Here is a 25,594-nt window from a genome sequence, read left to right as displayed (position 1 = left end):
TATGGGTGTTTGCAGGGCAGTGTGAAGATATTCTGGACCCTTGGCAGCCCCTAATGCAATTCTAGGAAGCTTAGCCCATCAAGGTGCTGCTCTGTTTCGATCTACAACAAAAAAAACTAAACAAAAATTAGCAGGACCAGATTTTGACCCATAAGTATGTAGCATGTCATAAAACCAAGCATGCTAGATATACGTTTGTGAAAGATCACATCCTTCATTATTAGATCACATGTACCGTTTTTTCAGAATCTTATACCTACAGAGTTACAGGTATGCCTTGCAAATGGATTTCAAAAGATTAGGATATCTACATTTTTGCGATTAAATAAGGGCAGTTCTGCATCTCTTTTGTCATGTACAGACTAATATTATCCAAACCATGATCAACACAAAGGAAACGGTATATCTGGATGTTTATTCCCTCTATTTATTTCATAGCTTTGCCATGAGGTTGAAACCTAAAGGGTAGAAAACTATATATCCATATAAATGGCCTAGTTAACAAGTTTGCTTGGCAGATGAGATTCCCTTCTATTTCCTAAACAGGTAAATCACTTCTAGGCAATAGATCTATTAAAATTCATATCTACTAAAATGTTTTAAATCATATTTTTGTATATAACACGTCATTTTATTTTTATATTTCTGTACAAACATGAATAATAAAAGGTTAATACAATTAAATGACCAGAGCGCTTAATACACCATTTTAAAGGACTCAGATTGTGTCAATTTCTGCTTTACAATACTTGAGGCTCTATTAGACTCCTCCAAAGCAATAGCTTATAGTAGCCGTTCAATTAGTGTTACGGTACTTCCAAATCCTTCCATTCTTCCATTTCAAGTACTGCAGCTGTGACAGGTTGCCAATGGTATCAGGAATGCTATTTAACCTTTTACAATTGTAGAAGTTTAAGCGCTGCAACTGTGACAGATTCCCGATAGTATGAGGGAAGGTTTGTAGTGTTATACATGAACTCAAGTTCAAGTACTGCAGCTCGGACAGATCGCCAATGGTGTAAGGTAAGCTAGTTAAGCTCCAACACCTTTCCAAGCTCAAGTGTTGAAGCTGTGACATGTTGCCAATGGTATAAGGAATTGTTTTCAAGCTTATACACCAACTCAAGTTCAAATGTTGCAGCTTTGATAGGTCGCCAATGGTACAAGGAAGCTTCTTTAAACTCCAACACTTCTCCAAGTTCAAGTATTGGAGTCGTGACAGGTTGCCAATGGTTTGAGGGAGTTTATTTAAACTTTTACAACCTTCAAAATTCAAGTGTTGCAGGTGTGTCAGGCTCCCAATGCTATCAGGGAGATTCTTTAAGCTCCAACACCTTTCTAAGTTCAAATGCTGTAGCTGTGACAGGTTGCCAATGGCATCAGGGAAGTTTTTTAAGCTTCTACACCCTCTCAATTCCAAGTGTTGTAGCTGTAACAGGTTGCCAGTTGCATCAGGGAGCTTCTTTAAATTTTCAAACCAGTTCAATTCCAAGTGCTGGACTAGCTGTATATTTGGAAGTGTAAAAAAGGAGGAGACGGACAGGTTGTCCAAGAAATGCTTGTCATCTACTTGGACAATCTTCAATTGGCCGATGTTACCCACAAATCCAGACTGAAATGGCTTCCTTAGTGCTGCAAGGATCTTCTGTAGCTTCCCAATTTCAATGCTACAATTTTTCAACCTTAACCATATCAAGCTTGGAGGTAGTGTGGCCAGTGTGTCTTCTGCCATGCCTTCAATGGGAAGATCCTGCAAATGAAGATAGCGAAGACAAGGTCTGTAAAGCCTTTTTAGCGTTTGTGGATTTTCTTCGTTGACCCAAGGGCAAGAGAAATTGATGTTGTTAGATGCAGTACTTAAATTGGCAGCATTCCGTTGTTGGGTTCCCTCTATTCCTAGCTGTTGTGGATTGCCTCCATTGAGCCGAAGGCGAGAAAGATTGATGTAGTTGGATATTGTGCTTAAATTGGCAGCATTCCATAGCCGGGTACCCTTTTTTTCTGTTTTAGCAATGGTCCACCCCATATCTCGCAAATGGTCATGCATCTCAAATACACCATTGTCATCAATTTTTATCAGTAACTTCATTGCAAGGTTAAGTACAGCAGTGTCTACCATCTCATACAAGGATTTCCAGAAAACAATAGGCAAAGTTTTGTGTTCTCCTATGAAGAAACAAGCAATGTCAACAAATATTTCCTTTTCAGCATCGGTAAGATCTCTGTAACTGATGTACAGTCTTTTGTGAATGCGTGGGTTGAGAGTAATATTGCGAAGAGCATCTGTCCAACAACCCGTGTCATTCTGCTTATCATACAACGAAGATCCAATCACTTCCAGTGAAAGAGGATGCCCCTTACAAGCTTCCACTATTTTTTCAGAGAGATCTTTGTAGCTGGGACTTGGACTAGCTCTGAGAAAAGCATGCCAACTAAATAATTGGAGACCTTCATTTATCTCCAATCCAGTCATCTTGTCGATGCATTCTGCAATATTGAGAATATGTTTGTCTCTAGAAGTGATAACAACTCTGCTTCCAGGAGCCAGCCAATCCCCAACCAAAGCATTCAATTGATCAAGAGAATCCACATCATCTAAAATGAGTAGCACACGTTTTCCTCCCAATCGGTCTTTGAACAATGATATGCCCTTGTCAACAGAGTCAATTTTTCCATCATATTTGGCTAAATCTTCAAGAATCTTTTTCTGCAAATTTGTAAGGCCTGTGACCTCTGCAGCAGTAGCACGGACATTAAAGACAAAGGATGCAGCTTCAAAACTAGCATAAATTTGGTTGTACACAGTCTTGGCAACTGTAGTCTTGCCAATACCACCCATCCCCCATATTCAAACTTTAACAACCTCATCGACTGAATTGAGATTTAGTTTTTGAATGACAGAATTCTTGACGTGGTCCAATCCCACTGGATGCTTGGCAACTTCTAACGGCACTCTGTCCAGTGTTTTAATCAGGTCATTCACCACCATCTTTACCAGCCGGGCTTCATAGCTGCAATGACACATAATAGATAAGAATTCGAAATTCCTACATTCTATTAGATATTAAATGAAATGTACACTAAATTTTTTTATTAGTGTTAAAAAAGTAATTTAATTATTAATTTGTTAATTTAAAATATGGTGAGAGATATATTATTTGAGGTATCTATATTTTAATTAATTTTTGACATATAAGTGTAATAGAGGATTTGTCTATTATAAAAGATTAAAGACAATAAATATTTTGTATTACTAGTCATCACAATTTATTAGTAATAAACAATATTTAGGAGGAGATTATCATGACAAGAATAATGGGCGCCGGAGGTGGGGTTGATAAGAATGTAGCTTTTCCAGATTAATATGGAGTTGACTGCTAATTTTCTTTATACACAGAGAACTGTGGTTTGGCTTGGCTGGAAAATATACTCAAAGGTTTCGGAGTTAATAATAGGAATACAAGTGACAATGGTTGGAGTAAAGAACAATCAACAATAGATACTGTAGCTTCTGCTGCTACTACTTTCTCTTTTCCAGCAATGGTCTATAACTTCTATTTGTAGTATTAATATTTGAGATTGTGCTCTTCTGCTCCAGTTACGTCCTTGTGTTGTTCTACTTTCCCAGTTTGTTGCTAATACTCTCTTTTGCAACTGTAGATTTCAAAGTTTTTGGTCTCAAGAAGGATATTGTTACAACTACGTTTATGCCTTCTTGTAGCTGCTTCTACAACAGTTTTGCTGTATCACTTTTAGCTGTGAATGGTTGTTCTAGTTGTATCTAGCCTTGTCTATTTATGTTGTAGTTGTATCTACAAAATTTTGTTGTTTTCTAATATTCAAAGTTGTAATTGTATTGATTTTTCTTCAATAAAATTAAAAATATGTATAAATATATTTAATAAATCTTTTTGAAAATGTTGAGAGATATCAATGTGAAAAAATTTTGTTACTACATACATGTATACTAAAAAGATGTGTTGAATGTTTTGAAATATTATATTTAATATAAAATAATTAGATTTTGATGTGTAAATGATTAATAGTTTGTTTTTCTGATTCGATTGTGTATGTTATTTTTCCATCAACGTTTCGAATCACACTCTGTGATTCATATCTTTGGAATTCTTCTCATCCTGATGATGAATCATGGAGTGTGATTGATTCATATCTTTGGAATTCTTCTCATCCTGATGATGAATCATGGAGTGTGATTCGAAACGTTAATGGAAAAAAAACACACACAATCGAATCCAGAAAAACAAACTATTATACAATATGGATTGTGGAAATCTCATAGCTTTAAGTGTAAATGATTGTCAAATTTAAGATAAAACCTGAAAAAAATTATTGAATGGTTCTCAACATTAAATTTGATAGCCATTTATTTAAAAACAAGATAGAGTAATAAACAAAATGTAAATATTTAATAATAAATATAAATAACAAATACAAATATTTATTTATTTTCATTCCATTATTTTTATTTATACAAAGACAAATTTTAAAATAAAAATAATTCTCTTTATAATATATGAATATACTAAATAGTATATAAATTTAATAAAATAATAAAAATAATAACAATGATTAATAAGTAGACATACAAATTTCATAAAAATATAAAATGAATAAATATTCGTGACTATAATTATTTTCATATTTTTTTAAAATTAAATAGTTTCAATGAAAGAGTTTTTTCATGGTTGAGAGAGTTGTGCGATGTGGGAGAAACACTATGGTTTCTCTTTTAATAGGTGAATTTGATGCAGATGAGGACGAATATGGTGATGAGACATTTATTGGTCACCCTCCTCCCTGGTCGTGGTGGTTTGTGTCCTTCGCTATAGTGTTTCTCTTTCCTCTACTTGTTGCGGTTAGCGATGGTTTTCTCTTTTATGTGGATCCTGTGGTAGAGCTTTAGGGTTTGTTGGTGTAGAGAGGTGTGTAGGGTAGGATAGGTCTTTTAGTTGGTGTTTCCGATGCACTTGATACTCTTGTCCTACCGCTCATGGTGGGTGCTTCTCTACACTTTTTTTTGGGTGCTAGAGGGATCTTGGAGCAGAGGCTTCTAGTCCTTGGCGTCTTGGGTTGGGCCTTCCGTTTGTGTGGAGTGAGTTCGAAAAAAACATCTTGGGGCACTATTGACTTCGAGATCATGCAGGTACAAACATTGGGAAGACATTATAAAAAATTGCAAGAACAAAGTTTCAACCTGGAAAATAAAATGGATGGCATTGGCATGGAGACTAACAATGACCAAATTGGTTTTATATTTAGTGCTAATTTATATGATGTCTTGTTTTAAAATTACTCATAAGATAGAGGGGGCCAATCTGGAAAGCTTCATCAACAAACTTCTTTGAGATGACTCAAAAGATAATAAACCAATCTATTTAACCCATTGGGATAAAGCTTTCCTATTGAAGGATGTAGGTGGTGATCAGTTTAGGAAAAATTAAGGCACAAAATTTGGCTTTAGGAGAAAAAATTACATGGAAAATGTATAAGCAACCAAATAGAATTTGGTGTAGAATATTTTAGAGAAAGTACTAGGATTGCACGGATACCAGTAGAATTTTGACTAATGGTAGCTCTAATCAAGTTTCAACTATTTAGAGATTTCTTTGGGAGAGAAAGAGACTCATTGCAAAAGATTTAACATGGAAGATCAACAATGACACTAAGATGGATTTTTTGCTTGACTCATGTAATAGATCTACTCCCGTTCTAGATATTGATGGGATTAGAGATCATATTGGCATCCTAAACAAATAGTATGGTTTGAAAATAATAGACTACATAACTACTGTTGTGGGGTAGGTTAAAGACTATCATAGTTGGAAGGACATTTTGTTTAAAATATGCCTCGAATTCTCCTGACTAGTGTTCGGATTGATCAGTGTAACTTACCCCAATGGAACAGCTTGCAGGAAGGTATCGGGTTGTGCTTGCTCGATGGACTCTTCCTATCGAAGTAACCTTGGTCGATGACCTCGACTTCTCAGAATGGTTGTCATTCACTACACCGAAGTTCTGATGTGTTAGTTGTCTTCCAATTGGAATGCTTTGCATATTGGAATAGTTGTTTATAAGTCATCCCAATGACCCGACGGAGTCGACTTCAATCATCGGGGTAACTTCAGCTATCGAGAGAACTGGATGGGAGTTGTGCCGATAACCGATGGATCCACCTTGGGTCATCGGAATGCTATCGACTATCGAAGAAGCCATGTTGAAGTCCGGTCGATGCCCGATGGTTCCGGTCTCAAGCGGTTGATATGCCATCGGATATCGGGATTGAAGTTTTATGGTCATGCTGATACCCGATGGATCCGCCTTCAGTGTTACCGGGCCACATTCGGTGTCATCGGCAATCGAGAGTTGATGTTCTTCCTTATGCCGATGGTCGATGGATCCGCCTTCGGTGTCATCGGAGATTGGGAGTTCGAGTTTCTTCTTGTGCCGACACCTGATGGTTTTGTCTTGGATCATTGGTCTATCTCTGCTTATTGGAGTAACAATTTTGATGTTATGTCAAAACCTGATGAGGTCACCTTCGGTGATCGGGTTGATCGGGGATCGAGGAGATAGCAGAAAGGTTTTGTCGATGTCCCAATGGGATCATCTCTAAAGAATCAGGAGATCAGAGTAACTCATTTGGAGTCTTTCTAATGGCCGATGGGGAAATATCATACTACAGATGGCTGCTCGGACCGAAGTCCAAAAGACAAGTAGGCGGACACTCAGAATGTTTTTGTTGGGGTGCTTGAATACAAATCGACCCGACTTCCGAATGAATGTGGGATAATTGGTTTCCACGAGTTCATGAACCGACTAGAAGTCGCTCGATGGTTACACTCCGAAGTTGTTATTCTAACTAACAAGAATGTAATGATCTAATTCGACAAGTCAGAGGATCAGAGTGATCATTGTTGTATTCTATGGGGAGTTATTGTATAATTCAGAGTGTGGTCAAGTAGAGCATAAGTTGAACGACGGTTGAGCGGAGCAGAGGAAAGTGATAGGTCTGTGCTGATCAGAACAGAATGGAGTGACTACGAAGGGATGCAGAGAGGCTACGTTGTTGTAGTCTTGCATGTTTGTAGTCTTGAATGTTCCGTATGATGTTATAACACTGCAACTCACTCTCTCTCAATAAGAGTACATGAATATAATAGGCATCAAGCCTTTACAAACAACTTAGAAGTCGTACAAAATCTCAAAGGACTTGCTAAGTTTTTATCTCTCCATTTTTCTCACAAGAGACCACTTAGCTCCTTTTACAAAAACCCTTCAATAAAAGTACACACAAGAATTCCCTCTCTTCTCAAAATCACTTCCCTTTTATACACAATCTTCACCATATTTTGGCTAATTATGGTTTTTAACCATAAAAACAAAACATCACCTATATTAAAATAAAACAAGAACACCTTAAAAACAAACTCCCCCTTCGCAAAACAACCCATTTTACCAATATAGCATTTTGGATTTATTTTGTGGTAAAAACAAATGTTTATCCTGAACCGTCGGCTAATAATGGGTGAAAGGAGGTCGACGGGTCAAACCGTCTGCCTCCCAAGTTTGTCTTTATAGGCGTTAACACTTTAGTTAATAAAACCGCAAGTCAACATTGCCGAAATCCATGCGGGCTCATTGGTTGGGCTTGTGGTTTATGGCAGAGATATCGGGGGTTCAAACTTCCATCTCACCTTTTTTCACGAATTTCGCCTTGAGTATTTAACAAAACCGTTATCATCAACAATCCATCCCAAAATTGGCACTAGAGTGGTTGGTGATAGTTTGAAATGTAACTTTGGGGACCCGTCACCTCCATTTCTGAGCATTCACTGTTTGTTTATTTTAAATAAAGGCCACCCTGGTCATATTTGAAACACAGCGCGTGGTCTAGTGGCGAAAGAGTGATTTGGTCAGGAGGAGGTCAATGAGATCTACCTCGATCAATCCTGTGTGCTTCAATTGGCCTTTTTGGGTCATTCTTCTTTTCTTTGGAGGCCTTTACCATTTCTTTAGTGGCCATATTTATCATAGTGGGTGCTCCATCTACGCCCTTCATGTGGTTTTGTGGCCTGGTCCAAACTGGTTTTAGTGACCCTTTCTTGCTCTTCTTGAGGGCTTTGTTTTGTTGAGTCTAGTGGGGGCTTTTGCTAATGTTGGTCGTCTTCTTAAGGATTTTGTTGGTGTTGGGTCTTTTGTTTATGGAGCAGATCCTACATCTTTTGGTGTTGTCATGGATGGCATTGCTATTACTCTTTCTATCACTTTGTGTTTTAGTTGGCTTTCAGCTGGTATTGGCTTTCGATGGTGTCCTGTTTTCTTTGTGGGTATGGTCCTACTCTTCTTATCTATTGATCTACCTTTTTTTCCATGATGTTCATTTTGAAGAGTTGGTTGAGTTATATTGCCCCCTAGTTTTTCTATGTTTTTTTTTCCTTGGGTGGTGTTGTCTCACTTGCTATGGAAGGGGTTTTGGTGCTTTCCCTTTTGGCTATAACTATGGCCACAATTTCTTTTGGCCTAGTTGTGGGTTTCTATTTTTGGTTAGTGGTGGATATAGGGGAGTTTTCTTTGGTTCTGGCTCTGGTTACTCCTTTAGAGGTGGAGTATTGCTTGAGTGATTTATCTACTAATCCCCATATTGTTTGGATTCTTGATGTCTTTGATATCCTTGCTTTTTAAAATTTCACTCTTTTTTTTCCTATTAAAATCGAGAGAGATTTGGTGGGCCTTTTATATGTCATTCATCTAATTGTGGATTCTTCTTTTGCTATCCTTATAGAGGTGGAACTATTTCTCATGGAGCTGGAGACAGGGTTTTTAGGAGAAGTTGTGATTTGTGGTAAGGAGGCTGATGTCACCCTTCACTCAAGCGGTGCCTTCAATTTTATTTTTTATGCTCCTTCTGTTGTTTGGCTAGTATTTGTCTTTGATACATCTTGTAACATTATGTTAGTGATTACTATTTTTCTATGATCTATCTTATTGCAACATTTTGAAATTGGGTTTTAGATCCTAGTAAAATTTGTTTGTCAAGGGTTCTAGATACCTTCAAAACCTATTCTACCACTAATCAAAAAATTTAATAAAAAAAATGGTTAATAGTTATACACTTTAGTAAATAAAATTGTAAATCAATAATTTAATTCTAGTTATGTGTGTGTACACATACATTTACACACACACGTGCGCGCACCGCGCGCGCACATGCGCATGCACATACACACACACATACACATACACATACACATACACATACACATACACATACATAGATGTAAAATGAATTTCATAATAAAATAATGATGTACATATAATATATAATATTTATTATAATATAAAAACTTAAATTAAAAATATAGAAATAAAAGATATATGAAAATGGACATAAAATGAAATATAAAAAAATAGAGATCTTCCATGTTTAAACATGGATTGCCATAGAAGAGAACAATGAAGAAAGAAAAGGAAATATTTATTTTTAAGGGTTGTCCAACAAGGAGTCACCACTCATTAAAAACAATTGGCATATTCTGAAAGAGTGAGGAAGATGTGGATATGCTCCAAGAACTGTTTGTTATTTGTCGATATATTGGCCCTAGGCTTGACATGAAAATCATTAGGGAATGGATCATAAAGAATTGGAAGACAAAAGAAATTGTCAAATTTCTTTCTAATGAATTTTTTATTACTATGTGCTGGGGATATCGAATTATCAAATTGGTTGCCTAGTTGCAAGTCTGGAGTCAAGGAGATATACTAGGTCCCAGAGAAGGGAAGGGGTTTTTGATTTTGTCTTTCAGAAGTTACAAAACCTAGATTCTCAACCTACCTTTTCACCTCAGAGAAGGGCAAGAAGTAGGCCTCCTTCCTCATCATCATCACCACCTGTGTCCTCAATTTGCCAAGCTCTCACCTTGCATGGTGTAATTCTACCTAATATAATAAACCCTACTCCCCTCAATATCATATTTCCAATGGCAGCAAATAATCCTTGGGGGGCGGTTGTAGGCCCGTTGAACCTGGGTCTGAATCTTAACCCCTTACCAAAGGGCGCTAGGGATCATTTGCCAACATTTAGTGGTGATGGAAAGATTAATGTTGATGAGAACTTGAATGCCTTTAATGTAGCCTGTGGAGTAATAGCAGTTCAACATGAGGATGTTGCAGTGAGATTGTTCATTCAGACGCTAACTGGGGTAGCAACAGATTGGTTTTATCACTTACCAAATAGTGTGATAACAACTTGGAAGGATCTAAAAACACAATTTGAAGCAAGGTTTAAGGTAGCAAAGGATGAACATTCCCTCTTAGCCCAATTAACCCAGCTAAAGAAGGAAATTCCTGAATCAATGAGGGATTTCGTGGCAAAGTTTGACAAGATTTTGCACAAGATTCCAATTAACCAAAAACCCTCAGATGATAAACTCAAGTATTCTTTTTATTAATTCTATGCCTTCTGAAATAGGTTTCTTGATCCGTAGGCAAAGAGTTGCAGATCTATATGCTGCCAAAACCCTTGCAGTTGAATTGGAAGATGAAATAATCACAGCAGGTAAATGGAAAAGGGAAGTACAGACACCCAATGCTCAACCTTCGACTTCTTCTTCTTCCTCTTTTGATCTTGTTATCCAAAGGTTAATGAATGACGTGATCACCCTTAAAAGATAAATGTCCAAAGCTAGTACCTCGTACTCATCTCCTTACCAAGATATACCTAGAAGGAATGTGAACCAGTTTCCAGGCTATGGGAATAAGACAATGCAGTTATCTCCTGCTCAACAAAGACTAGCAATTGAAGCACCTCCTACTAAAGGAAATATGTGTGTTTTTCACCTAATTGATGAACATGATGGCAGTTCCTGCCCTGAGATGGTACGGTATGCACAATTCATGAATTTTAAAGATACTTCAAATGAATGGGGTGAAGAGGGATCTCCAAAGAAACCTGGTGACTCTGAAATTCATTTTCTTGAGTATGAGTCTGATTCGGAAAGAGGCGGTAACATTTTGGTTACTTTGGAGGATCCTTCATGTGCGGTGCTCACAAGAAATCAGCAAAATGTGAAACCCCATATGTCTTCTTCTTCATCTACGATGGCCTTCAAAGGCAAAAGAATGGATTCAAAGTTTCATCAAAATGATCAAGAATTGCAAGAACCTTTATTTTTAGATACTATTAAAAAATAAAGTTCCTTTGATATAGTAGAATTTTGCAAGTCCTCACAAATTCAAATCACACCTGCTGAGTATCTAAAATTAAATCCTAAAGAATTAGATAGACTGGTACAATTCGTGAAAGGAAATAATACACAACAAATTAATGATATGCAGGAGTCAATAAATTCCTTTTTGCCCTCACATAACAATGAGTCAGTTCATTCCCCGGTTTGTGAAAAAAAATGCCTGAAATTACTGCTCTTCAAACAGATGATTATGTTCCCCTTCTCGAGGCAAAAATAGAGCCCTTTTATATATCATTATTCATTAATGGTCATAGGTTGAGTAATTGTATAATTGACTCAGGTGCATCTGATAACATAATGTCCTCCGCTATAGCCAAAGCATTTAGGTTATCCTTGACCAAAACCTTTGGTAGATGCTATTCCATGGACTCAAAACAAATTCCTCTGGTAGGCCAAATTAAAGATGCTCAAGTAGTTCTTGCTTCTCACCTGGATAAAAGGATCAAGTTGACAATTCTAATAGCTGATATCCCAGCCAGCTATGGTATGCTTTTAATTCGTACTTTCTGTAGAGACTTAGGTGGAGAAATCAAAATGGATTGGTCCCAAGCCACAATCCCTGTTGGAAAACAGCAAGTCATCCTATAACCTGAACCAAAGTCCAAATTCACTGTTTTCCCATCTGATGACCCTAAGGCCCAGATTTTGTACCATGATTGTCAATTTGGGAACTACATGATTCTATTTGATAGTGAAGTGGATGGGTATTCATCCCAAAATGAAGAAAAAGAAGGCATGTGGCTATTGGAGTTCGATGGCAGTTGTGCAGCGTCAGGATTCTGGCATAGGAGTTATGTTGATACCACCTTCCGGCAATCCTATTCCTTTTTCATTTAAACTAGAGTTCAAAAACACCAACAATACAGTGGAGTATTTATTGTTAGGCTTAGTTGAAGCTAAAAGGTTGGGGGTTAAGATCCTGTAGGTTAAAGGAGATGTTGAACTCATTGTTAAGCAGGTTAGGGGATTGTTTAGCGTCAAGAATGAAAGGTTGAAGCACTATCGAAATAGAGTTTGGGACGAAATTGAAGGTTTTGATGCATTTTCCATTGAGGCAATACCCAAGGAATTGAACTCAAAAGCAGATTCATTGGCAATCTTAGCTTCATTGCTTGTCCCACACCCTAAATTTGCTGAAGAAACTTACATAATAGAGTTGATATATCAACCTAGTGTTCCAGATAATTCTGACTCGTGGCAGGTATTTGAGAATGATAAACAAATAAATAATTTTATGCAAGGTTTGGATATGTTTTCTGCCATGTATTTTGAAGGCTCTGATGCAGAATGCAAAGAGTTTTCATCTGAACGAGCCAAGGAATTACTTGATGGGATCATGTAATTGAAAGGAAATAAGATTCCTAGAGGACTGGTTTCTTTGGAACATTTATTTGACCATAATGATGGTTACACAAATAATAAGGGTGACAAGTCTCAAGAGGCTCAGGATAGTGGAGGCTATGAGAAGGTCAACATTGGTACTGAGAATGAACCTAAATGTATCAATTTGGTAAAGTGTTGCACACCGGCAGAAAAGGAGAGGTTCATTAATCTCCTGGTAGAGTTTAAGGACGTGTTTTCTTGGTGTTATGACGACCTTAAGAACTTTAGAGAGGGAAAATTTCAGCATCAGATTCCCTTGAAGCCCGGAGCAAACCCATTCAGGCAAAAGCTTCGAAGCTTTAATCCAAAAGTGACACATGCTATATTCCAAGAAGTAGATAAGATGCTAAAAGCATGAATAATATATCCCATCCATCATTCAACGTGGATAGAAAATATTGTACCAGTCAAAAAGAAAAATGGGGAAATAAGGATTTGCGTCGACTTTAGAAATCTAAACCAAGCCAGCCTAAAAGACAATTATCCCTTGCCGGCCATGGATCACATTTTGCAAACCATCTCAGGGTCAGAGATGATGTCCATGCTAGATGGGTTTTTCGGATATAATCAAATCAATGTTCAGGAAAATGATCGACACAAAACTGCCTTTATTACTCCCTGGGGTACATTTGCATATAATCGGATGCCTTTTGGATTAATCAACGTAGGAGCAACGTTTCAGCGAGCTATGAATTTGTCATTCAGTCACTTAAAGGATAAGATCATTATTGTATATCTAGATGATTTGACAGTGTTCTCGAAAAGAAGGAAACATCACATTCGAGACCTAGCACGAGTGTTGCAGAGATGTCGTGAGCATGGGGTATCCTTGAACCCCAAGAAATCAGTGTTTGGAGTCACAGAGGGTAAGTTGCTTGGTCATATTGTCTCTAAAGAAGGGGTGAAAATAGATCTTGAAAGGGTAAGAGCAATTCAACAATTAACTTTGCCATGAAATAGGAATGCTGTTAGATCCTTTTTCAGGCAGGTGAATTTTCTTCGGAGGTTTATTCCGGACTTTGCTAAGACTACCAGATATATGGTGAACTTGATGAGTGAGAAACAATCTTTCAAATAGAGCGAGGAGGGGAAAAAGGCATTTGCCTCAATTAAAGATGCAATTGGTCAGGCGCCTGTCTTGGTTAATCCTAATTTCAGAAAAGATTTTATCATATACTACTACGCATCAGAGCACACTATGTCAGGGGTTTTGGTACCAAAGAATGATAATAATGATGAGGTCCCTATAGCATTCATGAGAATACCTTTGAAAAAGCATGAACTTAAATACTCAATAATTGAAAAACAAGCATATGCAGTTGTAAAGGCAATGAAGCAGTTTAGATATTATATTCTTCATTCTCACGCCGTGGTTTTTCTACCTTATTCAGCCGTCAAGAGCATTCTAACGTAGTAGGACATAGGAATGAATGAAAGAGCTTCTTGGGTATCAAAAATTCAGGAGTTCGATTTAGACATTCGACCCACAAATTTGGTGAGGGGGCAAGGTTTGTGCATGATGATCGCTGAAAGTAAGCAAGAGGTGACAGAGGAATTGCCTTTAGTTTTATTTGTTGCTCTACAAGATTCCCGATTTGTGGATGTAGCATATTTCTTGACATATGGAGATTGTCCAGAACACCTTTTTGCGAAGGAAAAAAGGAACCTAAGACTGAAAGCTGCTAAGTATGTCATATTTAACGATGTACTATATAAAAGGGGACTAGATAGGACCTTTCTAAGATGTGTTGATAAATCACTCCAGGAGTCTCTTTTGAGAACATTCCATGATGAAGCTTGTGGAGGTCACTTTTCTTCAACAGTAACTGCTTATAAGATCTTGAGGAACTGTTACTATTGGCCAAGAATATTCAGGGATGCGTATACATGGGTGGCCAGGTGTGAAAAATGTAAGTTGTTCGCTGGTAAGCCTTAGCTTACAGCATTACCACTTGGACCCATGATTGTGGATGAACCTTTCAAGCAATGGGGTCTGGATTTTATTAGTCCCTTGACACCAACCTCAAGTGCCTATCATACCCATATTTTGACAGCCATAGATTATTTTACTAAATGGGTCGAGGCCATTTCGGTACGTAAGACAACCTCGGAGATTGTTTGTAACTTTCTGAAGGAGAACATTTTAGTTCATTTTAGAGTTCCCATAAAAATTGTGGCAGATAATGCTACTGATTTCTCCTCCACTGAAATCTCTTTGTTTTGCTATGATCATGTAATCTCTCTTGCTCACTCATCTAATTATTATCCTCAAGGAAATGGCCAGGCCGAATCTAGTAACAAAAACCTCATTAATATTATGAAAAAATTAGTGAGTGAGAATTTTAAGGATTGGCATAAGAAACTATATGAAGCTCTCTGGGCCGACCGTACATCACCAAAGAGGGCAATTGGGATGTCTCCCTTTGAACTGGTCTATGGTGTTGGTGCTCAGGTAGCACTTCCTCTAGAGCTAGTAGCCACCAAGCTACAGATAGTGATTGAAGACGCTTACTTCCAGAGCTCTTTGGAAAAGCGAATCATGCACCTGACAAAGATTGATGAAGAGAGGGATAGACTAGTGGACTAGATAATAGAACATCAAATGAGAGTAAAAAGAATATTTGATAAGTGAGCAAGGCCTTGAAAGTTCATGCAAGGTGATCAGGTACCGCTTTAGGACAAAAGAAGAGAACCTAAGGGAGCACATGCTAAGTTCCAGTCGCTTTGGAAGGGACCATTCTTGATTCGTGAGGTAAAAGGACCTAATTCTTTTAAACTTGCATATTTGGATGGTACTATTCTTCCTTTGACCTACAATGGTCAAGATCTGAAATTATATCAACTATAAACAAGAGTCCCTCGTAGTTTTTGTACATAGAGTCTGGTTATTTTTATGTTTGTGTGTTTCTTTAGGTTTAGTTAGTTTGTATCTTTGAATAAAGTTTAGCATGTGAAACCATAGATTCTGAAGTTCATTTCTAGTTCCTTCATTGTTTTAGTCCCCAGTCAGAGCTGATGTTAGTCCACCCATAAGTTTTTCTTTTATAAAATATTCCAATTTGCGGGTTATCTTTTTGTGTCTTTTGTTTCCATCGGTTCATTTGATCTCTTTGTACTTGAACCTTAAAAAAAGGTTTCAAAGGTTCAAGGTTCAAGGTACATTCTAAAAGACAAGGAAAAAAAAAATCAGTTGTTCTGGTCTTCAATTTTCAAATGCATTCACTTAGTCTTCGGTCATTGAAGGTTTGAACCCATTGAACTTCGTGTTCAAGCGGTTCAAGGGTTCAAGGTTCGAAAATGCCTTTTTAGTGGGTCGTGGCAATGTATTGTTTTATGATGAGTGCAAGTCTTTCTTTTATGTTAAGTTGGTATGCAGTCTTGAACCTTGAACGAAAATTTCAAGTGGTTCAAAAGGTTCAAGGTTCATTTGTTTTTAATTATTCCTTTTTCTTTGTCGCTCATTCTCGGTGTTGTTTATGTGCTGATCGTTATTGTTTTATTACCTAAATGAACTTGAACCATTGAACCTCGTGTTCAAGTGGTTCAAGGTTCATAAGTTCTTTTAAAACTAATCCGGAAAAGCTTTGTGGTGGAAATAAAAGCGGCGCGACAAGAAGGAATATTCCCTTATTCATCTTTTTGAAATTCTAAATATGGAAAGTAATCATGAAAATGTCAAATTTCCTATGCGGAAGTGATGGATAATTAAGAAGGTGTCAGGTTTGTCATTTCACCATTACTTCGCGCGTTTGAGTAAATCATGACGAAGCGTGTGCAGCCCTATTGATATTTGCTCGTTTGGTTAAAGAAAGATGTATGAGTTTATTTCCATATTTAGGAAGATCATAGCTACCTGACTTCAATTAATCAAAGGTGCCGAAGGTAAATCCAGTTCTGTTCTCCAGAAGAATTCCCAATTTTCATGGTATTATCAGGTAAGTTCTGTTGTCTTCTCCTATGATTGTGTTTCTTTGTGCACTGAAGTTTTACCAGTATAGGATAGGGGAAGATTTGAAATTGTTTGAGTAAATCATGACGAAGCATGTGCAGCCCTATTGATATTTGCCCGTCTGGTTAAAGAAAGATGTATGAGTTTATTTCCATATTTAGGAAGATCATAGCTGCCTGACTTCAATTAATCAGAGGCGCCAAAGGTAAATCTAGTTCTAGTCTCTGGAAGAATTCCTAGTTTTCATGGTATTATCAGGTAAGTTCTATTATCTTCTCCTATGATTATGTTTCTTTGTGCACTGAAGTTTTACTAGTATAGGAAAGGGGAAGATCTGAAATTGTTGGGGTAGCATATTGTACTATTGTTAGAATTTCTTGGTTAAGGGAATAAATAGTTAAAAATGAGGCCTGTGCTGCCAAAGCTTGATCGAACCTCATGTTTAGTGAGTATCTTGCCGGAAATGGAAGACACCTCCATAGTTCATACGGATTTGAAGAATTTCCTTGAAAGGGCTAAGAGTCCTCAGGCTAGGTCGCTAATGGAGAAGATAGTTAAGAGTGGTCTTATGGAAGCTGCTGCATTTCCGTTAGCTGCACCGTGTCTAGACTTAGTGTTGGCTTGTATGAATAGATATGATTCTAAGAACAAATGTATTAGAACTAGTGATGGTGGAGTGTTAGTCCATATTAATAGGGAAACGGTGATGGTGACAATGGGAATTCCACATAAGGAGGAGTATGAGGATTGGACCATTGGAAATTCATATGCCTATTTCTCGGAGAAGAAGAGAAAGTATAGAAGTGTGATTGCCAAAAATTGGCTCTTGAGGACTCAGAAAGGAGGATCACGACTACCCAAACCCTTAACCAGAGAACACATCATCACTAAGGTGTAGGACATTGTTGTGCTTTTAAACAGAGTAAAAGGGAATTCACATTCCTTCTATTGGGAAGACTGGATGTATTTTTTCGTCCAAGTAGTTCTATCTGGTGATAGATTTCTAGATTGGTCTCAAGTAATTGCAGAGAGGCTTCACGAAGGACTAAGCAATTTTGTCGGTATGAGTGTGTTTTACATGTCTACTTACCTATTTTATATTTTATCCTGCACAAGGGATTGGCCTGGATTACCCAATGAACCTTGGCTTGATGGAATGAGGGTTTATGATTTTTACCCTTTGTTGTAACAACAGAGATATGTTGAACAAATTGACAAATGGAATGGAGTCTTTGTGGGAAGACTGGCCTTTGAACTCCAGAGGGATGCCAAAAAAAGGATGTCTGCAGAGGCTATGGAGTTAGTGAGTATTTATGGAAGCTTCTTTATCCAGTTTCCATGGTTTACTTACATACGGGTAAGTGGTTTTGAAGGCCAACCATTCTAATTGCCCAGATACGCCTTTGATAGCTTCATACTTACAGAGGTGAGCAGGCAGCTAGCCCATATAGATAAAAGACTAGGGGTAAAGGGAGAATTAAGGGTGGTTTTTCCTATTGAGCTTGGGTATTATAGCTACAAATCGGTGTCAGATGCTTTGAATCTGGAATTGGAGCTCAAAAGAATGAATATGCGGCCATATGTAGCTAGGAAAAGATTTGATAGCAAAGGTTATGCAAGGGAGAACCTTAACATAGACAGTCATTTTCGCCATGAACCCTAGATGGAGGATTATTGGGAAAATTGCAAGGATGAGCATGAAGTGAGAAAGAGGTTATGGTCAAGATTCACTTTGTGGCAGATATCTGTCTTGAGACTCCCAATTAATACATCAGGTGTATTGGAAGATACTGAGGAGGATGTCCCAGACCTTGAGTTCAGTACTGAGATTGAAGGGAAACCAATTCCAGAAATTGACTGGAACATGAAAGGAGATGATAGCATTCAAACAAGGACCTTCAATATTGTTAAGAGAATAGAGAGATATTCGAGGAAACTGAAATTCAAGGAGTGTCCTTTCATGTCCCCACACGAATCAAGAAGTGATTCACACATCTTGGTTCAATCTCCTATTTTTGCCACTAATAAAATTACTAATATTGTAGGTGTCTCAAAGCTCATCGTAGAGAAAATACCGCCAAGAAGGTCAGGAAGGTCATCATCCAGTCCTACAGCCACCCAAGTAACCTAGTCAAGAAGCAAGAAGAAGAGTAGCAAGCCCATTCTGCAATAGGTCGTGGTGGATTTAGACCCCAGTGAAGAGCCTAAACAATTAATGGACCCACATGATCAAAGTGAACCTGAGATACAAGAAGAGGATACAAATGAAGGGGTAGGAACTCAACAGGATCCCATGAATGCTCTGGTAATTGTTACCTCTCCAGATGCACAGGTCACTCCGCCACCTAAAGGATCTACCAATGCTCCAAGATAGCTGGAAGCCACCATTGGCAAGAAAAGTGTGGTGCTGGTCACCATTCCATTAGAGGACATGGTTAGTAAATGCCTAGGAAAAGCATCAAAGCCAAAAAATCTCAAAACACAAGAAATGCTTGATGTGGATGACACAACAGGACACTAGACAACAGAAGTGGCCAAGCCTATTCCTGGGAGAGATGCAGATAAGGCCACATAAGAAGATTTTACTGTGGAGAAAATAGATTTGGGTGTCGCATCAAGGGTCGTGGATGTAAAACATTTGGAGTCTTCTACAAAGGGGATAATCTCCAGGACTTGGAAAGATAAGAAAGACAAGAGAGAGATGAAATAAATGGTCCCACAGATGGCGGAGTACATCAATACTATTCATAATCCAAATCCTCAACCATTGTCATAGATACCAGTGTCATTTGATCCTAAGTCTCCAGCAAACCAGAAGATGCTTGATCAAGTTCAAAGGAACAGGGTAGTGACGGAGATGTTCAACAAATGGTTGGATCTAATAATTCAACAAGGATCAGAATATATTACTAATCTAGTCAAGGTTTACAAATATGCAGAAACTGTGAGTAAAGAGCTTGAGTTGGAAACAACCGTCTGGGAAAAGGAAAGGGTTAAGTGGGTAGCGGTTCTCGCACAAATGAATGATGTTTAGAAGTATGGATTGATGAAGTTCTTAGCTAAGAAACCAGTAGAGAACCTAGATGATAATGTGCTATATGTGTCAAAGAAAAATGTGGAATGGCGTAACTCAATCATTGGGCAAGGCCATGAAGAATCCACTAAGCTACCTAGGGGACTGACCGCTTTGATTGATACTATATAGAAGGATCTTAAGTGTATTGACATCCAACTCATGAAGGAGGGAGCTAAGGTGATTGAGGAAGTTGGAGACATGATTAAAGTCTTTCAAGATAGAGTTCATTCCATTCAAACTACAAAATCTTTAACTACCAATGACTTTTCGAAGGTAGCAAGGATTGAATTAATGTTCATTGTTTGTTCAGATCACTTGGAGGTTCATAAAGCGAAGGTCATGCAAGTGAATATGGATAAAGAAGTGTGGAAGTAGAGGATCATACACATTGGCCTGCCCTATTTCCAAGTTATCCTAAATTTTTTGACCACACACCTAGAATGGCGAGGAACTCTGACAAAACAGGACAAACCCGTAACTTCCTTAGTTGCGGTGGATACTTAGTTATGTAACAATGAAATGTCGGCCTTTCAGCGGCTATTAGTTTATCTTTCTTTTGCGCTATCAGAATGGTTTCTTTCACTGAAGTGAAAGTAAATGTTATTTGTTAATTATGTAAAAACTATGGCCTGGTGGCTATTTAAGATGAAAAGCTTTCTTTTGGAAGGGTTCTAAAAACTGTGATTTTTGGAAACAAATAGAAGTTTTTGATACGTATTGTGTGAAATGAAGTAATGACTGATTATTAATGGAATGTTGATACATCTTTGAATGTGTGCATTCTGAGATTGATAATTCTTCTTAGGTTGTTATGTGGGCATAATTTAATCAGATAATCAGTTATCTCTGCATTTCCTTTTGGTTCATATTTATTATAGAATGTTGGATGACTCGCACGATGTTAGTCAGCTTGATTCCCCTTGCCCTATGAGGCATGAGAGAGTATCAATCGAGCCATTAGTCTTTGCTAAGTCCTTATTTTTCTTTGAATTTATATAGCAAGAATGTTATGAATCAGAGTCTGTGAACTCACCTTTGCATATTTTTTTAAGACATTTCCTATGTTTTCCAATTTCTTTTGAAAGCATTTATTTGTGTTTATGGATAAATGCTAAAGCTTTTCAATGCTTTCTGGTTAAAAGTGTTAGCCTATCAATTATATAATAAATTCATTGTAAATCATATGAGGAGCTTCCCTCTAATGCAGAGGTTGAATTTTCATCAATTCTTCCAACTGTTGGTTTATTTGTTTCTTTCTAACGGGTAAAACAGAGTCATATTTTGTTTAAAGAAGACAATTGTAAGCATTTCAAGAAAGAGACAAATCTATTTACCAACACTATGTGTATTTCTTTGAACGATAGAGACCTAATTTTCCAAGGTGGATTATGGAGGATGGGTACAATCATCCATTGCATATGCAAAGGTGGTACCCTAGGTTTAATCTTATCAAACTTTCTCCTTATAATTGGCCTATTTGGATTCCCCTTTACAACTTACCAATAAAGTATTGGTCAGAAGAATGTATTCAAAAAATTGGAAGATCACTTGGCACTCTGATGGATATAGATGCAAAAATTATGAAGGGTGACTCTTACCTATATGACATGGTATAGAAGATAGCCACTGTGAGACAAGTTATGAAGGAAATTAGATTATGTCCAGAAGGGTGCCATTAGATCCAATCAATCAAAATAGAGGGAGAAAAATGGTTTTTCTTGAGATGTTAGGGAATCAATCATTAGGAGGACAACTACAAAAGGAAACCAAAAATAAAATGATTTGGAAACCTAAAGCTCAATCTCAAGAAAATTTACAGATTGCTAATTTAGATGAGGTTGTGAAATCTAAAGGTAGGAAGATATATTTTGGCACCTTAATGATAGATACATCTAATTCAAAACCAAGCAACCATGCCACTTTCTATCACAACACATTGCATCTAGAAAGCTTGATCATGAATTATTTTGATAATCACAAAGTTTAGATGGTGGATGTTAATGTGAAAGATAGCAATAGAGCATTTGAAAATATTGTTGAAAGTAAGAAGACAAAACTAAAAAATAATGGTCCAGGAATGCCAAATAAAATAGAAATAAAAGGTGGCACTCATGATTAAAAGGATGTGGGTAGTGCTAGTCTTAGTCAGAGTCCAAAACAAACTTTAGGTGAATCTGATATAATGATCTAGGAGGATTACCATGTGGACATTGTTGACAATGTATCCTTAGAACAAAACAATAATTTACAAGACTTGGGACAAGAGGATGAGTTACAGCCCAATGAGCTTAGGATAATTGAAGATAGGTTTATAAGTCAATTCATTGCAAAGGTTCTTATAACAATTTTTTTATGAAAAAGGTAGGTAGGAAATCAAGGAAGAAGAAGTGGAAGGAGGAAGAAGTGGAGAAGGGCCTTATAACATAAAGGAATTTGTGACAAAATCCAAGGGAGGAAACCCATCCTATGGAGGGCAATGAAGATCATCTCTTTTTGGAATGTTCATGGAAAGCATGTTGGGTGTTTGGAACTTTAAGTTTTATAAAAAATAAACCACAATATCTGAAATTGAAGCTAAAAGAATGGAATATGGAAGTAATCAAAAACATATTCAATGAAAAGGAATTAATAGAATTAGAAATTGAATATATGAATGATAAAGTAATAAAATTTGGAATGCTTAAATATGATTTCAAGTTAGAACAAAGGTTAAAATCAAAACATAGAGTTCATTTCCCTAAAAAACTTTATTGACACGATAAAGCCAAGGAAACATGATTAAAATCTAGAGATCAAAACATGAGATTTTTCATTCATCAACAAAGGAAAAAGGGGGATGAAATAGGACTGGATATATCAAGAAGGCTAATGGATCTATAGCTAAGTATATAGTGGAAATTGAGAAGGAAGTGATTTCTTATTTTGAATGCTTATTACGAGCAGAAGACCAACCTTTCTTCTTTGATACCAATCCATTTCTATATTGCATCCTTGAATGTGTTTTGTAAATAAATAATAAAGTTTTGATGGAAAAAATATCAATGGATGAGGTTTGTATTTCCATTTTCCAATTATATCAAAAAAATCGCTTAAGACCAAATGGATTTTTTACACTTTTTTCCTAGAAATGTTGACACTTTTTGGGATCGAACATTTATAAAAAGGTTGAAGATTTCAGAAAGAAGAAAATCATGTGAAAGACATAAATAATATAGTTATTGCATGACATTCAAGTATAGAATAATTTTTTTATGCAACACAATTTACAAGAGATTGGGAAAGGTATGGCAAACAAGTTCAAATAGGTCTTAATTTTAATTAGTTTTGAGGAACCAAATGGTTTTACACTAGGAAGAGAAATTATTGATAGTATAATTGTCCCTTATAAACTCCATACTACAGTCACAAATAAGATCAAAGAGATGCTAATAAAATTAGATGTAAGCAAGTCTTATGATAGATTTGAATGGGAATTTCTACTTGTAATTATGAAGAGGTCTAGTATTAATTATTCCTACATAGACTCAATTCAGTTCTCTATTTCCTTGACGAGATACTCTTTCAATGTTAATATATCTTTATGTGGCTTATTTGAAGCAACAAATGGATGTAGACAAGGTGATCCATCTCACCTTTTTTATTTGTAACAATGGTAGAAGCAACCTAGGTAGATACTTCAAAGAAAGATGTAACAATAATTTGTGGAGAGGTATTAAAGTAATTGAAGATATAAAGCCCATAACACATTCCCACTTTGTGGTTGATACAATTTTCTTCGAGGAAGCCAAAATGAGGGAAGCTATTGGAATAGAAAATTCTCTTTATTAATATACAATGTGTTTAGTATGAAAATGTAGAAAGGTAGGATTAGGCCAAGATCTAGTTTCAAAACAATATTGGAATACAAAGCCAAAATATATTCAAATAATTGTTGTTAAGGAGAGTCAAATGGTAGCTTAGGGCTTCTATTCCTTTTCTTATTTGGAAAGAGCATGGATTTGATATGATATCAAACTAAGATCTAGATTTAATGAAAACTAAAACTTAAAGGATTGTAAAATACAAATATACAAAAAGAAACTTTGCAATAGGTATAAAATTCAATTGGAAATATAAGGTGCACCTATGGTTAAAATATGGTGTCGAATTCATGGGACCAGGTCACCAAGAGTACTTTGGCCTTCTGCATTTTGAACAAAAACTCAACTAAGACTGTCTGAGACATTGTACTTTGCTCCCCTTAATTTTGGTGCTAACTTTTTTGGAGTGGGATACCCAAGCTACCCTAGTCCTAGATAGGAGCACCCAAAACACCATGGTCTAGGGTTTTCATTCTATGGTTTTAGGTACTAATCTATGTGTGTCTACTAAATGTCCTTTTTTCCTCCTGTCTCCATAAAAAACTTGTAATTACACATGCAAGAGGAGAAAATGTTTTTTGGGTGGTTTATAGGGGTTTTTCTAGGCCAAACTCTAAGTTTGGAATTAACCATTGAATTGAATTAAAGCTAAATTGAAAATGTTTGAAATGAAATGAATTGACTAAATTGATTATACCTTCAATAGGTGATGCAATGTTCTTCTAGGATAAGTCCTCCATGTGTTGATGCAATAACATGATAAATCACATAAAATCAATCATGTAATCATTATAAAAATATAATTGAAGATCTCTCTATTTAACTTCCTGCTCCTTGAACAAGATTTACTCTTGGAGAAGAAAAAAATGCTCTTTAATTGCAGTAAAAGTGTGATAATGAGATGAGATCATGAAAAAATTTGAGATGGATGTCTTATCTAGGGATTTCATAGTAAAATAACCTTTAGGCCAACTTAGAATTATCATATTTTCACATGGAGATAGATTTTAATAAGATGGGATATCCTTATTATCCTTCTGCAATTTAGGGAAACAAGTATGGGACCAAGATGTCAAGGTGTCCTAGTCCCAATAATTGCAACCCAACTTTTTGGGGATTTGAGATAATAGGGTTTTAATGCTAAAAATAAGTTTGTGCGGTTATATAATACATTTAGTTGTGGGAAATGTGTCTTGATATTTGAAATGGGGTAGGATCAGGATAATAAAAGATAAAGGGAACAACTAGAAATGAGAGCCCAAATAAGAGTGTGATGATGTATTAAAGTGGAATAAGACTCATAATATTGAATTAAATATTAATTAATTAAAATAAAGGTCCTATAATGTATAAAGGAATGGGAAATGCTAAAATGGGTGCCAGGAGAGTGTGAAATTGGACACCCTAAGTAATGGTGTACAATTTATGACACTACACAAAGATATCTTGACAAATAGTGAATAAAGACAAATAATCAATTATATTATTTAATACTAAGAATGTAGATCCAAAAATAATTGCTAATTATCTCGGGTTTCCTATTATCTTGATTTCGAAAAAAACATCTTGGGCCGCTATTGACTTCGAGATCATGTAGGTACAAACATTGGGAAGACATTATAAAAAAGTGCAAGAACAAAGTTTCAACCTAGAAAACAAAATGGATGGCATTGGCATGGAGACTAACAATGACCAAATTGGTTTTATATTTAGTGCTAATTTATATGATGTCTTGTTTTAAAATTAGTCATAAGATAGAGGGGAATCTGCAAGGCTTCATCAAGAAAATTCATTGAGATGACTCAAAAAATAATAAACCAATCCATTTAACACATGGGGATAAAGCTTTCCTATTGAAGGATGTAGGTGGTGACCAGTTTAGGAAAATTTCGGCACAAAATCTGGCTTTAGGAGAAAAAACTACATGGAAAATATATAAACAACCAAATAGACTTTGGTGTAGAATATTTTAGAGAAAGTATTAGGATTGCACGGATAACAATAGAATTTTGACTAATGGTAACTCTAATCAGGTTTCAACTATTTAGAGATTTCTTTG

General features: G+C 36.5%; 1 protein-coding gene across 1 annotated transcript; it reads right to left on the bottom strand.

Annotated features, from left to right (window-relative positions):
- Nucleotides 1-796: 796 nt before the first annotated feature.
- LOC131046685 (disease resistance protein RPV1-like) lies at nt 797-2,839 on the bottom strand. The gene has a single exon (XM_057980469.2). It carries the CDS (start codon nt 2,837-2,839, stop codon nt 797-799), a length of 2,043 nt encoding a protein of 680 aa, XP_057836452.2.
- Between the last annotated feature and the right edge of the window lie 22,755 nt (nt 2,840-25,594).

Source organism: Cryptomeria japonica, chromosome 7, assembly GCF_030272615.1.
Source record: "Cryptomeria japonica chromosome 7, Sugi_1.0, whole genome shotgun sequence".
In the NCBI taxonomy this organism is placed as follows: Eukaryota; Viridiplantae; Streptophyta; class Pinopsida; order Cupressales; family Cupressaceae; genus Cryptomeria; species Cryptomeria japonica.
Note: the sequence above shows the minus strand (reverse complement) of the source record. Positions and strands in the feature narration are given on the sequence as shown.